General features: G+C 45.4%; 1 protein-coding gene across 1 annotated transcript in view; it reads right to left on the bottom strand.

Annotated features, from left to right (window-relative positions):
* Window positions 1-12540: 12540 nt before the first annotated feature.
* The window catches only part of LOC142952928 (cyclin-dependent kinase 5 activator 1-like), a 5298-nt gene continuing 2838 nt past the window's right edge, over window positions 12541-15000 (bottom strand). The window contains exon 3 of the mRNA XM_076094960.1: window positions 12541-14690. Within this exon, the coding sequence (XP_075951075.1) occupies window positions 14115-14690 (576 nt within the window). The 3' untranslated portion in view covers window positions 12541-14114. The remainder of the gene's footprint in view (window positions 14691-15000) is intronic.

The following is a 15000-nucleotide window of genomic DNA, read 5'->3' as shown; positions in this document are numbered from 1 at the left end:
TACTACAGGCCATTCACCACTCAGAAATTCTCAACACTACATTCAACAACCATACATTCCCACAGGGCATGATGAGGAAGGTGACTCGCCTCACCTCCTTCATCAAGCCCTCCTCACCCAATGAAACAACTCAACTCAAAGTACAACAAAACACTGACACCTGGATGCTTAACAATATGCACATCCTCCGTGAACACTACGACTCGGTTATCGCTGTGGGATTGGAGACCATCCCTACCTTTAGCCAGATTCCATTTGATAAGGCGATCCAGTGGGGGAGATCGAGATATGGGAGGAAGCTCACCTCCTCCTCCATCAACACACTGCGGGACATCACGTCTAGGGGCCTGCCGACGGAGGAGGGGGCCTCCACGTCTCGACTCTCCCCCCTTGACTATCCCCCACTCCCCAACCCAGTAAATCCCCCCCGGTTTCAACAGTTGGACCCCTCTCACCGTCCTATCTCTCCTCCTCTCACTACCACCTCATCCACCACTTCCTCTTTTCCTCCGCCCCTTACTTCTCCCACTCCTGTCCTTAATATTCAAACTCATCCTACTTCTTCATCTCCTCCCCCTCTTAACCCTTCTTCTGTTTCTCTTCTTCCCCCCTATAGAGACCTCTGTACCCCCATTGAGGGCGCGGGGGCTTCCGACGTGGCGGCTCCGCCCACGATCCATCTGCCCGAAAGCAACCCGGAAATTACAATAAAGGCGGAGATCCATCCCCTTCCTCCCCGAGAAAGTAACCGGTTGCGGGCCCGTCGGGCGGAGCAGCCCGTCGTCTCCCCTGCGCCTTCTTCCCCCTCTCCCTCACACACGGATGCAACACACCCACCACAAACGCACTACAGTAATGTTGCTCTCCCGTGTAGTAACACCATCTCCTCCTCTTTCCCCATAGACACACCCCAGCAGTCACGGAGGCGGGCAATAAAAACATGAGGAGAACAGGGGACATTAAAAGCGTTACGCTGACTTTACCCCCACCATCTGATTTGCCCGTTTCTGCGGCCAGCAGCAACTCCGCGGCCCCACCTGGCTCCCCAGGACGCCCGGAACCACACTCTCACCCCCACACTTACCGTAAGATCCAGGACTGGTCGCTGAAGGTGCTGAAGACGACCCTGGTGATTGGGGACTCGAACCTGTCCCGCATCCCATCATTCATCGACCCACACATTCAAGTAGACAGTTACCCCGGTGCAAACTTCCATCACATAAACGCAATTTTAAGTAAACTCACTCCTCACTCACAACCACTTCACGTTATTTTATCAGTAGGCCTGAACAATTGCCTTTCAGAGCACGAACCCACCACCATCAGTAAACAGTTAAATACACTCTGGAAAACGGCTCACCGCACCTTTCCAAACGCCACCATCTACATCCCCATCATTAATTTCTCCCCCTCCTTAAACTCTCGGAAACAGTCACTCCTTAACTTTCTCAACACCACCATTTCCAGTAAATTTCATTTTCTACCCGAAATCAGCCCTCTTCTTTTTCAGGTCACTAAGGACAAAATTCACTGGACACCCCGGACGGCGGAGATGTTGTTCGGGTACTGGAAACAGCAGTTAAACTTGTAACGGGGGAGGAATGTGATCACACATCTCCCCCTTCATCTAACATAACTAACCTCTGCTCCGTTCTCTCCCTTACGCCTACACAGCTGGAGATACTGGAAAAAGGACTCACTTTCATCCCCACACCCAAACCCCCCACCCGACCGGAGCTCAGAGGGGATCTCCACAACTTTCACAGGAGGCTAAAACTGTTAGACCACTTCTGGGGAGCACCGGGGCGAGAGCCTGTCCCGTTCACTGGACCGTCCTGCTGGGAACCACGCTTAAACACCCTCTCACCTCAGATCACCCAACTCATTCAGAAAAATCTAGCAGCACTGACACGATGGCGCCCCCTTGCACACACGCAGCCTAACATTAGTCAGCAACACAAACACATTCTTAAAACATTGGGTAATAACAAACACATAGTCATTAAACCAGCCGACAAAGGGGGCCAGATTGTTTTACAGGACAGACATAACTACATATTAGAAGCAGACAGACAATTAAATAACAACACATATTATGCACCACTCACGCAATTATTACAGTTAGAAACACAACAACTTATTAGGGACATCACACATAGCCTTCATGACAAACAATACATCAATTCAAAACAAAAACAGTACCTGGACGGTCCTGATGAGCCCAGGCCTCGCCTCTTTTACCTGCTCCCCAAGATACACAAGCCTCCGGAGACCTGGACGGTCCCTTCTGTGGTTCCGGTCGGCCGTCCTATAGTCAGCGATTGCGGTTCCGAGTCCTACAACATCACAGAATATATTGACCACTTTATTAATCCGCTTTCTCAACTTCACCCCGGTTATCTTCAGGACACTTATCACTTCATCAATAAAATTAAAAACTTCCAGGTACCCGGTCATACCTTTCTCTTTACCATTGACATTGAATCTCTGTATACCAACATTGAAACTCCACTCGGCCTCATTGCCATTCAAGACATTTTTAATAAATACCCCGATCCAGACAGACCAGACAAAGAAATTATTCAACTCCTTAACATCACTTTGACTCGGAACGACTTCACATTTAACAATAAACACTATCTCCAGTTGTGCGGGTGTGCAATGGGCCGGAAATACTCTCCAGCGTATGCTAACATCTACCTGGCCCATTGGGAGAGAACGGCTTTTCTCAAACTTCAGCACAAACCCCTCCTCTACTTCCGGTACCTGGATGACATCTTCGGCCTCTGGGACCACACCGAACAGTACTTCCACACATTTTTGGACACTTTAAATGCACATCACCCGAAAATAAAACTCAAACATAACCTTCAACATCTTTCGGTCGAGTTCCTGGACACCAGGGTCTTCTTCCAAGAATCCAGCGACCAGAACAAAACCCTGGCCACCAAAGTCCATTTTAAGGAAACAGACCGCCACGCCCTCCTCTATAAATCCAGCTATCACCCTAAACACACCTACAGAGGTCTCATCAAGTCTCAGCTGATCCGGTTCCACAGGATCTGTACCCTCCCGGGCCACGTGGAGGAGGCAACCAGCACCCTTTTTGGCGCGTTGAGACTCAGGGGTTACTCGAAGCGCTTCCTGAGAACGATTAAGGCGGAGGTCGCCAACACCTTCAGAGGTGGCACTGGCACCCCACAACCACCTGCCCAGTCCCTCGTCCCCTTGATTTTAACATTCTCAGAGGCTACTCATAACCTTCTGAGGACTATCAAGAGCAATTTTCAGGGGACGAGGGAACATTGTGCCGCCCTCGAGGACAGCCGTGTGATCTCCGCCTTTCGTAGAAATAAAAATCTTAAAGACATCCTGGTCCACACTGACCTTAACAAGCAAGGGACCAGGAGGGAGGCGCTTCGAGGTTCGGAGATCGGTTTTATGCGTCTCCCCCACGTTTTTAACCCCCAGAGCAGACTCGGTTTTAACTTGGGGCAGGCCCTGCCATCCACAGCCTCTAATGTAGTTTATGCTCTCAGATGCAGGGCCTGCCACAAACTATACGTGGGGGAGACAAAGAACGAGTTGCACCTCAGAGTCAAACAGCACTTGTACATGATCAATAGTGGGAATGGCACGAGCGTCCTATATGCACATTTTAAACTCCATGGCTCACACGGTCTCCAGAGTGTGGGCCTGGAGAGCAGCGGGCAGTGGAGCAGGGCGCAGCGGCAAGCAGCGGAGAGGAAATGGATCCACAGACTGGGAACTATAGACCCGCATGGGCTTAATGAAAAATATTAACTCCCAGTCTGTTTTTATTGGAGCCTCGCCTGCCTTGCCTTTTCTCAAAACCTCCCCCCCCCCCCCCCCCCCCCCTATTATATCTCCACCATGGGATTTCCTTATATACGTGTGTGTGTGTATTTATTTATTTATTTATTAATATATTTATATTTATCTCACGTGTGGTTTTAATATATTATGCATGGTTTTATTCACCCTTTTAAACTTTTTTAAATTGTATATTATTGTTAAATTATTTATTTATCTGTTTATTTATCTTATCTTTTAATTTATTTATCTATTTTAACTTTCCCCTGGTGGAGACACACCCTTTGTCCTCCCCTCTCCCCACAGGCAGACGAGGCCCACTCTTTTATCCAACGGCGGACGTGGGATGGGGGTATTAGGCATAATTGTACACATTATCTCACTTTTATGCACTTTTTAAGCACTTATGTATTTATTTATGTTTTATAGTTTTAGAGGTGGTGTGTGTGTGTGTGTATATACATTTATTATATGTTAATTTATCCTTTTTCTCTCTTTTTTTTAAAAAGCACTTATTTATCTATTTATCCTTTTAAAGTTTTAGAGGTGGTGTTTGTGTATATACACTTTATATGTTAATTTATCTTTTTATATAAAATTAATTAATTTATACATTTTATTTATATATTCATTGGGGATTTGTTGTGTATGATTGTGGTTTTTATTCCTTTGTCCCCATGTTTGCCCGTTTTTTAATTCCCCTTCCCTTTTTAACATTTCCTCTCTGCCGGTTCCGCTGTTGGTTGCTCTACTGCCGGGCTGTTTTTAATAAAATTGTCTTGATTGTTTTTTATTTTTTAGGTGTTTTATTAAAGCCTTTTTAAAGGACAGCCCCCTTGTGCCAGTGCCCCTCGTGGCCCTCTTAGGAGGGCCACGCTCCTTACCTAACCCTAACCCTAACCCTAACCCTAGCCCTCGGATGAGGGTGGGGAGATCTCTTCCAGGGCACCTGTCAAATACAAAACAAAAGATACAATACAAACCCTTTTCTGAGAAACAAATGTGTTAAAGCTTGAAATTTGTGAGCCCGTGCATTCTGGCTGCCTAAGTGCAGCCAGACTTCTTTAGACCCTCGGATGAGGGTGGGGAGATCTCTTCCAGGGCACCTGTCAAATACAAAACAAAAGATACAATACAAACCCTTTTCTGAGAAACAAATGTGTTAAAGCTTGAAATTTGTGAGCCCGTGCATTCTGGCTGCCTAAGTGCAGCCAGACTTCTTTAGACCCTCGGATGAGGGTGGGGAGATCTCTTCCAGGGCACCTGTCAAATACAAAACAAAAGATACAATACAAACCCTTTTCTGAGAAACAAATGTGTTAAAGCTTGAAATTTGTGAGCCCGTGCATTCTGGCTGCCTAAGTGCAGCCAGACTTCTTTAGAACCCTCGGATGAGGGTGGGGAGATCTCTTCCAGGGCACCTGTCAAATACAAAACAAAAGATACAATACAAACCCTTTTCTGAGAAACAAATGTGTTAAAGCTTGAAATTTGTGAGCCCGTGCATTCTGGCTGCCTAAGTGCAGCCAGACTTCTTTGTTCCCCTTGCACCTAACCCTAACCCTAACCCAACCCTAACCCTAACCCTAACCCTAACCCTAACCCTAAAAAAAAGCCTCTCTTACACCTCCTGCTTTTCTAGCTAAACGGCCAAAGGCCCCAAGAAATCAGCCACCTCTGAGAGTGTGTGTTGGGTGGGTTTGCACAGTTTTTTTGCGTGTGTGACTAGCGTGTGGACCCTTTTTAAGGGTTTTGAGTGTGATTTGTCACCATAAAGCACATTGTGCTACATTAAATAAATTGGCCCTTTCTTGGGCTCTTTTCTGAGCCGACTAGAATTTTATACCGGAGGTTTTGGGGAAGGTTTTAATAAACTCTAAATACTCGGGTCCTTTTTTCCAGAAGGACCTAGAGAAAAGAGAAACGTTTTTAATAGAGGAGGATCAATTTGAAATAAATCAGGAGGTAACTGGTGGGCAAGTTTTGCACCTCAGTTTTTAGCCTGACTGACTTTTTTTAACACATGGACCCATAAAGTACGGTCTTTTTATCATTATTTGATCCTCCCCTATGGAAGCGGTATTGCACAAAATTGCATTGGAGCTGCACCCTTGGGTTTTTGGAAAATAAACCTAGAGAAAGGGAAGAAAAACCTTTTAGCATTAGGAAGGGGATCAATTTGAATAATCGGCAGGTTATAGGTTAAAGCTTTTCCCCCCCCGTATTTTTGTTTGTTTGTCAGTCATTTCCTACCCTCTTACCGAATACTTACCTGGCTCCTTGTGGAGGTGGGACCATGGTCCTCGGGGTCCATAGACGATTTCCATCTCGTAGTCTTTCGGGGGAGACGTCTGGGAGTGTGAGAAGTACTAGGCCCTCCATCCCTGCTGACAATAAATTGCACAAACAATATTTCAAACTGCTACAAGCGGTCCACCATGCAGAGGTGGTAGAGGAGACCCAGCGGTCCCATATGTTCCCGGTGGGGATGCGGAGGCAGGTCAATAAATTGACCTCCTTCATTAAGCCTTCATCCCCCAATGCTGAGACCACTGCAAAGGTCAAACTGAACACAGACGAGTGGATGCGAGCGAACATGAATATTCTTAAGCACCACTACGATCAAGTGATAGCAGTGGGCCTGCAGGACCTGCCCCCTGTGGATCAGGTGGCATTGGACAGAGCGATTGCCTATGGTAAAACTAGGTATAAGAAACGACTAAAAGTCTCGTCCATTGCTGCCTTGATATCGTTGGTGGGGGGTGGGACACGGGCTCCCTCTGGCTTGGTTAACACCACCTTTGGGCCGGACCCCGATCTCGGATCCAATCCTCACCCAAGTCCTAACCTTAACCCCAGTCCTAACCCCAACTCCTATCCCAGCCTTAATTCTAACCCTGACCCCAACCCTTACCCTAACCTTAACCCCAATTCCTACCCCTATCCTCAGCCTAACCCTAAACCCAACCTCCTTCCCCAATCCCCTTCCCCTACCTTGGATGAGATTGGTCCTAGCGTTGTTTTAGCGCGGATTAGGGGGAGTCCTCCCAAGCCATCGAGCTCTGGGGCTAGCAGTGTGGCACTGGGTATTCATCCCACCCCTTGCCTGGGGCCACTGGATGACCTTTCACCGAGCCCACCGAGGGAGGAGAGGATTCTGACGGATGGGGATCTGGGATTGGATCACCCCCTTGAGGATTCCACCCTATCAGGGGATGATCCATCTGGCTCCCTATCATACCTGTTGGACCTCTGTGATGGTTCCCCTCAGAGACCGACCCTGCATGCCAATTTATATCGGAAAATTGCAAACTGGTCTCTGACGGTGGAACAACCTGTGCTGGTGTTGGGGGATGAGAATTTGGCAGAGATACCAGGGTGGGGAGATGCACTGGTGCAGGTGGACAGTTTCCCTGGGGCCCAAATACACCATATGAAGGGAATTCTTGATAAGTTGGACCCTTGCCCCACTGTCCGGATGGTTTTGCTCTCGATTGGCCTGAACAACTGCCTGAGAGGGAATTTGTTTAAAACTATTAAAAAACAATTCCACCAATTGATGGCAGTGGCGGGCAGAGCCTTTCCCCAGGCCAAAATCTGTGTACCACTGATCCAGTTCTCATCACAGCTCCCGTCACCAGCAAAACACCTAATAGCACAAACAAACATCTTCTTGGAAGAATCTTTTAGCGTGTTGGAGGGGGTGGAGGAACAATTCTTTAGGGTACGGTCGGATCACCCAGAGTACTGGACAAAGAGGACGGCCCTAGAGATTTTAGACTGTTGGATGGGACAAACAGAACATTTTTTCACATAAAAAACCAAATGTATATATCTGCAAAATATAAAAAAATACTCACCTTCGGGAAAACACAAAACAAACCTGATTTCAGGACCGGAGGCTGGGGTGGGGTGATCCACAGATAGACGCTGGAATCCAAAATTAAAATACTGTCCAGCGTTCTAAAAACAAAGTGGAACACACAAAAAAACAAGGGAGTCACCTATTGGGAGTCAGTAGAGGAAACAGGATAAGCCTTGTGTGCCCGTGCTCTCTGCCTGCCCTCTCGGTAGGCAGAAACCTATTTTCCCTTTACCTAACCCTAACCCTAACCCTAACCCTACACACTCCAGCATACTCAACCTGTCACTCCTGTATTCTTTACAGGAGTCGGAGCAGGTGTTGTTGGAGAAGGGCCTGTTTTTTATTCCAACACCACTTGGGGTAGATAGGGACGGCCTTCGGAGAGATCTCTATGGGTACCACAGACGGTTAAAACTACTTAATCACTATGATTATTCTGTGGGTTCAGCCCCGAGCCTGTTCATCGAGCCCTCGAAATGGGAACCTGAGTGGGCTTCGGTCCCTGAGTGTCTGAAAAAACTGATCAGTTGTGACACCCGAGAGTTCGATAGCATCTCGCTTAGACCCACGGGTGAGGACAATCTGACGGTGAAGGAAAGACAAGCATTAAACAGACTAAAACGAAACCAGGACATAGTCATAAAACCTGCGGATAAGGGATCAAAAATAGTCATTATGGACAAAACCCAATACCTAACAGAGGCAAATAGACAACTTAATAATGCTAGACATTATGCACCTCTCACTGACTCTCTCCAATTGGAGACTCAGTGTAGGATTCGGGAGATTGTCGTAGGGCTATATGAAAATGGATACATTACTGCGAAACAAAAATACTACCTGTTTGGTTCAGATCCTCCACGGAACCGGAAATTCTATCTTCTTCCGAAGATTCATAAGGATCCTGCAACGTGGACTGTTCCTCACAAGATTCCCCCCGGTCGACCGATTGTTTCCGACTGTGGGAGCGAATCATATAGAGTAGCAGAATATATTGAGCATTTTTTAAATCCCTTGTCCCAGAAACATCCCAGTTATATTAAAGATACATATGACTTTGTGGATAAAATTAAAACCTTTGACTTACCTCCTGGAGCAATGCTCTTCACGTTGGACGTGGATGCTCTGTACACCAACATAGACACTGAATTGGGCTTGAAAGCAGTAAAAGAGATTTTTAACAAATATCCTGACCCTGATAGACTGGATGAAGCGGTCCTCTCTCTTCTGGAACTGGGGTTGACAAGAAACGACTTTGAGTTTGACTCCAAGTATTATCTACAGGTAAATGGGACAGCTATGGGGAAGAAGTTTGCCCCGGCCTATGCAAATATTTATATGGCGGACTGGGAACAGACTGTCTTCCCCAAATGCTCTAAAACCCCATCATTGTACATCCGTTACCTTGATGATGTTTTTGGAGTCTGGAACCACTCTGAGTCGGATTTTAAACACTTCATCGGCATCCTGAATGGCCATCACGATTCGATCAGTGTAAAATATAACTTACAAACTGACAAGATCGAATTTCTGGATACTGAAGTTTTTATGATGAGGGAGAGTGACGAGGATGGGAGGGGCCGTCTGGGGACGAGAGTATATTTTAAACCAACCGACACCCATGCCTTGTTGCACAAAACTAGTTATCACCCCAAACACACTTATAGGGGAATCGTAAAATCCCAACTAATACGATTTAACAGGATATGCACGAGCCCAGGGGATGTCGATGTGGCAACAAAGATACTCTTTAAAGCCCTTAAAAGTAGGGGCTACGGGAGGACATTTCTTCGCTCCATTAGAACTGGGGTACAACAGAGCCTGCAACAGGTTCAAGCACCTAGTAGAGCGAAGCAAAATGGAAACATCATTCCGTTTGTAACCACATTCTCGTCGGCCTCGTTGAAACTGAACTCCAGGGTCAAGATGCAGTTTAGGAAGCTTCAGAATGTTATTGAGCCCCTGTCGGATTTTAAAATCATTTCAGCTTTCAAGAGGAATACAAACCTCAAAGATCTTTTAGTTCATGCCTCCCTGAAGAGTGGAAAACAGCGACAAAATGACACTCACTTTAGATCAATCAAATACATTACCAACAAATACACGGACCTTGGTGCTCCGGTCTGGCAGGCCTTCCAGCTCGGCTCGTCTAACCTAGTGTATGGGATAGAGTGCAAAATCTGTAATAAATTATATGTTGGACAAACAAAGAACACACTCAAACAACGTCTTCAACAACATATATATTGCATTGATCACCGGGAGAAAAACACGGAATTATATGTACATTTCCGTAGTCATGGCAAAGGTAATTTGATGATCTCGGGGCTTGAGTCTGGGGTGGGGTGGTCGGGAGCCCAGAGATGGGCAGCTGAGAGGCGCTGGATTAAAAAACTAAAAACAGTATTGCCCAGCGGCCTGAATGAAGCGCAATAAAAATTAGAGTGACTAATCAGGAGTCAGAAGAGGGACTAAGATGACCTTGTGTGCCCGTGCTCTCTGCCTACCTTGTGGTAGGCAGAATACCTATTTTCCCCCACCTAACCCTAACCCTAACCCTGCCCCCTTGTGCCAGTGCCCCTCGTGGCCCTCTTAGGAGGGCCACGCTCCTTACCTAACCCTAACCCTAACCCTAACCCTAACCCCTAACCCTAACCCTAACCCTTGAACAACTGCCTGAGAGGGAATTTGTTTAAAACTATTAAAAAACAATTCCACCAATTGATGGCAGTGGCGGGCAGAGCCTTTCCCCAGGCCAAAATCTGTGTACCACTGATCCAGTTTTCATCACAGCTCCCGTCGCCAGCAAAACACCTAATAGCACAAACAAACAGCTTCTTGGAAGAATCTTTTAGCGTGTTGGAGGGTGTGGAGGAACGACTCTTTAGGGTACGGTCAGATGATCCAGAGTACTGGACAAAGAGGACGGCCCTAGAGATTTTAGACTGTTGGATGGGACAAACAGAACACTTTTTCACATAAAAAACTAAATGTATACACCTGCAAAATATATAAAAAAATACTCACCTTCGGGTAAACATAAAACAAACCTGATCTCAGGATCGGAGTTTGGGGTGGGGTGATCCACAGATAGACGCTGGAATCCAAAATTAAAATACTGTCCAGCGTTCTAAAAATCAAGTGGAACACACAAAAAAACAAGGAAGTCACCGATCGGGAGTCAGTAGAGGAAACAGGACAAACCTTGTGTGCCCGTGCTCTCTGCCTGCCTTCTTGGTAGGCAGAAACCTATTTTCCCTTTTACCTAACCCTAACCCTAACCCTAACCTAACCCTAACCCTAACCCAACCCTAACCCCTAACCCTAACCCTAACCAAATCTCAATTACTTAGATTCCACAGAATTTGCACAGAACAGAATGATTTTAAAGCAGCAGTGAGAACTCTATTTCGGGCCTTGACCACTAGAGGGTACTCTAGGTCCTTCTGTAGAATGGGCCTCAAATCATTCCTGGATGTCAAACCTAAAGCACTTACTTCAAGTCTTCCACTCATTACTACTTACTCTCCTTCCACCAAGAACCTGTCTAACCAACTCAGAATTAACTTCAATACGGGCATCCAAGGGTCACCCACACTAAGTAATCACAGCATCATACCAGCGTTCAGGAGGAAAAAAAATTTACAGGATTATTTAGTTTAGGCTAAAATACAACCACTTTTAAAACCAAGGCCCACAGTACAAAAAGATTACTTTAGACATAGACAGTGGCTCTGTAACAACAGCACAGGTGAAATATTTAAAATCCTAACCAGAGGAGACCCCTTCACCAAAAACTGTGTTTATAATATTTCATGTAAAAAGTGTAAATTACAATATGTTGGGGAAACTGGCAATATGCTTTCCACACGCTTTGCACAACACAAGTACAACATTACCAAGGGAAAGAAGACTGATACACCACTAGTGAGACACTTTCTCTTACATGGACTGGAAGCACTCAGCACAATAGTCGTCGAGACTAATGCCTGCTGGACCACGACACAGAGGAAGAAGGCCGAGATGAGATGGATCGCTAAACTCGGGACCAAGGACCCACAGGGTTTGAACAAACATTGAGGGATTCGGAGCAGAGCTCTGTGATGGACAGTGCACCGGGGGCTGGACTGTATTTACAGCACTGTTTCCCATAACCCTAACCCAAACCTAACCCTAACCCAATACACACAACATTTCAGGACTCTAGCACAAACTTTCAAAAAGTTATAGACGATGCCCATTCGGGCATCGTGGCTATTACCCCCTTACCTAACCTAACCCTGACCCTAACTCCTGACCCTAACTCAGCTCTTCAGCTAACTAGCTTAATATGAGCTGATAGCTAATGTTAGCCAGATGGCTAGATACTGTTGGCAAACTATTTTAAGAGATCTAATGTTAACGTTACTCACTTAAATTAATCTTTGCCGATATCCAACCAGCTCTGTCATCACAGTGTGTGCAGCGTTCGCTCCGTACCGCAGCGCCCGGAGCCCCCCCCCCCAATCAGCCGGTGTTTCGTCCCTGCAGCTGGACTGCACACACTACGTTACACACACTTCCATTAAAATATTGAGCCACTGTTTTTGTAATATAATCAACGCCAACAACTCACCAGTAGTGTTGGAATGTCCTCCTCTGAGACGTCCATCTTCTTCGGCAGCCAGCAGAGAAAAGGACAGTTTGACGGTTGCAACTTGAACTTTGAAATAGCTCAACCGTGATAGGTCAAGGCAGTCCACTGTACCCGCTTTACCGGGTCTCAGGAGGATACACGTTTTATATTTGCGTTTATTTGGAAAACAATAATTTGATTTCAAGTCCATTTTCAGATGACATATTCATACATTAAATATTTAAAATTGTAGAAACTGAATTCTCAAAAAACATATTTTGCCAAGCTCAACAACACACTCATGTGTGGGCTGATCCATTGTCATACTACACATGTGTGTTAAAAGGATACAGAAATGACACAAAAGTGCCCTTGACACAGCAGATGTGTGATGTATATTAATTCCGATTAATGTTGTTCTGCTGGATGGCACCATCCCTCAACATGTTCCAGTCTGTATTCCAAACAGTCCTGTAGAGCAGATATACTGTATATAGTTTCATCTAGCAGTTGGGAGTGAGGCTGAGGGACAAAAGGCAGTGCTAGCTAGCTAATTTTGTGGTCTGATTTAATTCATTAAATGTAGTACCCATGTTTCTATTACACCGTTTCGGTGATCGTGGTTATTACCCCTACCTAACCCTAACCCAAGAGATAACAGTAGAAGACACAATGGATCAGGTGACGGCTCAACGAGGAAAGAAGAGGCGACGGACACTCGTGTTGTTTATGTCGGTGGTTTCATTTCTATATAAAAACACTTGGCACACTTGAGTTAACCTGACTGGTTTTACATTCAGCCTTCAGACAAGAAAAGAGGGGACAGAAAACATCAAACTCACATCAGCTGATCACCAGGTCACACCACCTGTTGTTGTTATCATGGCTGCTCCAATTGTTTGATCACTCTTTCAATCTGCCCTTTAAGTGACACTGCTGAACTACATTTCCCACAATGCCTCCATCACAATAGCCAGATTAAGGCTGTGTATAGAAGGTCAAATATATATATATTATACATTTTTTAACCAAAGTTTAACAGAACCATGCCATTAATTATTTCTAATAAATAGCTTATTAACATACATAACTATAATAAACTCAGTATTCTACTAAAGGGTCTGAAAGCTGAATCAGCTCTCTGAGATCAGGAGGTGACACTAAATATAACTTCACATCACTTATAACAACACAGGACTTTTGTTAAACTCTGGACATGAGTTAAGTTAAACTCGGTGATGTTCCAGCTGTGTGAAGCTTAAGGTTGAAGGTTGAGCTCTCGTCCAATCACAACCTCTGTTTAGACTGTTGGAGCTGCAGCAGCTCTCACTGATTGTGTTAAGTAAATAATAATAATATAATAGTAATAACTACGGCTTATGTTATGTTTAATTTAGTCGTTGTTTAGAACTTCAGCTTTCAATTCATCTGTTTATCTGATGTTTTCTGTCTCTATTGTAATAAATAAATATATACACATATATGTATATTTATTTATATATATATATATATATATGTGTATATAATACCATCCTGTAGCACCGACACATTCAATTTTCTGCAACTAAACAAATTTTAAGGCTCGAGATTATATGTTAAGTCGCCATGGAAACTCATCTACATCCATAATGGCACAATCACAAGATACAGTTGGGTTTGATTGACAGTTGGGTTTGATTGACAGCATGCCACTCTTCAGACTTCTGTTCAGTCACCATGGTGATAGTGTTAAAGCTGCAGGTACAGCCGTACGAGTCTCATTAACAAATACTGTGTTTTACTTCTTCTTCTTCTCCTCTCCTAACGATCCAGATCATCCATTCTGTTTCCTCCGTCTTTCTCTTTCTCTTCCATTTTCTGACTGTCATCCTCCCTTTTTTTCTCCTGCTTCTCACCCTCTTTCACTTTCTTATTCTCTCTATATTTCTCCTTCTCCCTGTCCCTCTCCCTTTCCTTCTCCCTTTCCTTCTCTCTCTCCCTTTCCTTCTCCTTCTCCCTCTCCCTCTCATTCTCATTCTCCCTCTCCCTCTCCTTCTCCCTCTCCTTCTCCCTCTCCTTCTCCCTAGATCCTCCCTGGTTCTTCAGGTCCTGAAACACCTCGGTGAAGAAGTGTGGGTCGGCATTGATTCTCAGCATGTCAGCACTCAGCCAGTCGATCAGCTCCAGCGCTCTCTCCCAGAATGCATCACGGCTGGACTCCACTAGGAAAGGTTTCAGGGGGTACGAGATCTCGTTGCCCAGGTAGGAGTAGGCCAGGTAGAGACAGGTGAGGAAGGTAACGTGGAGCTCCTGCTCTGAAGACATGTCCTCGTCCACCGCCTCCCTGCACAGCAGGTACACAAAGACCAGACTGGCAGGACTGATGAAGCACTGGTCCTGCAGGGGGACAAGAAGAGTAGTACTACTTAGCGAGTAGTACTATAGAGACAGAACAAGTAGTACTGCAGAGAGGATAATACTAGTACTATAGAGACAGAACAAGTAGTACTGCAGAGAGGAGAGTACTAGTACTGCCGAGATCAGGTAAACGTGTACTACTTCCAAAGCATTGAACTTTGGGGGCGGAGCCTTCTCCATTGCTGGCCCCTCCCTCTGAAACTCTCTCCTGAACATAAACATTGTCCCTCACATCCTGTTTACATCTGCTTTAATCTTTAATCTATTGTTATAATAATCAACGCAAGGT

This window comes from Anarhichas minor, unplaced genomic scaffold, assembly GCF_050575085.1.
Source record: "Anarhichas minor isolate MPS153535 unplaced genomic scaffold, ASM5057508v1 ptg000018l, whole genome shotgun sequence".
NCBI classification, from domain to species: Eukaryota; Metazoa; Chordata; class Actinopteri; order Perciformes; family Anarhichadidae; genus Anarhichas; species Anarhichas minor.
Note: the sequence above shows the minus strand (reverse complement) of the source record. Positions and strands in the feature narration are given on the sequence as shown.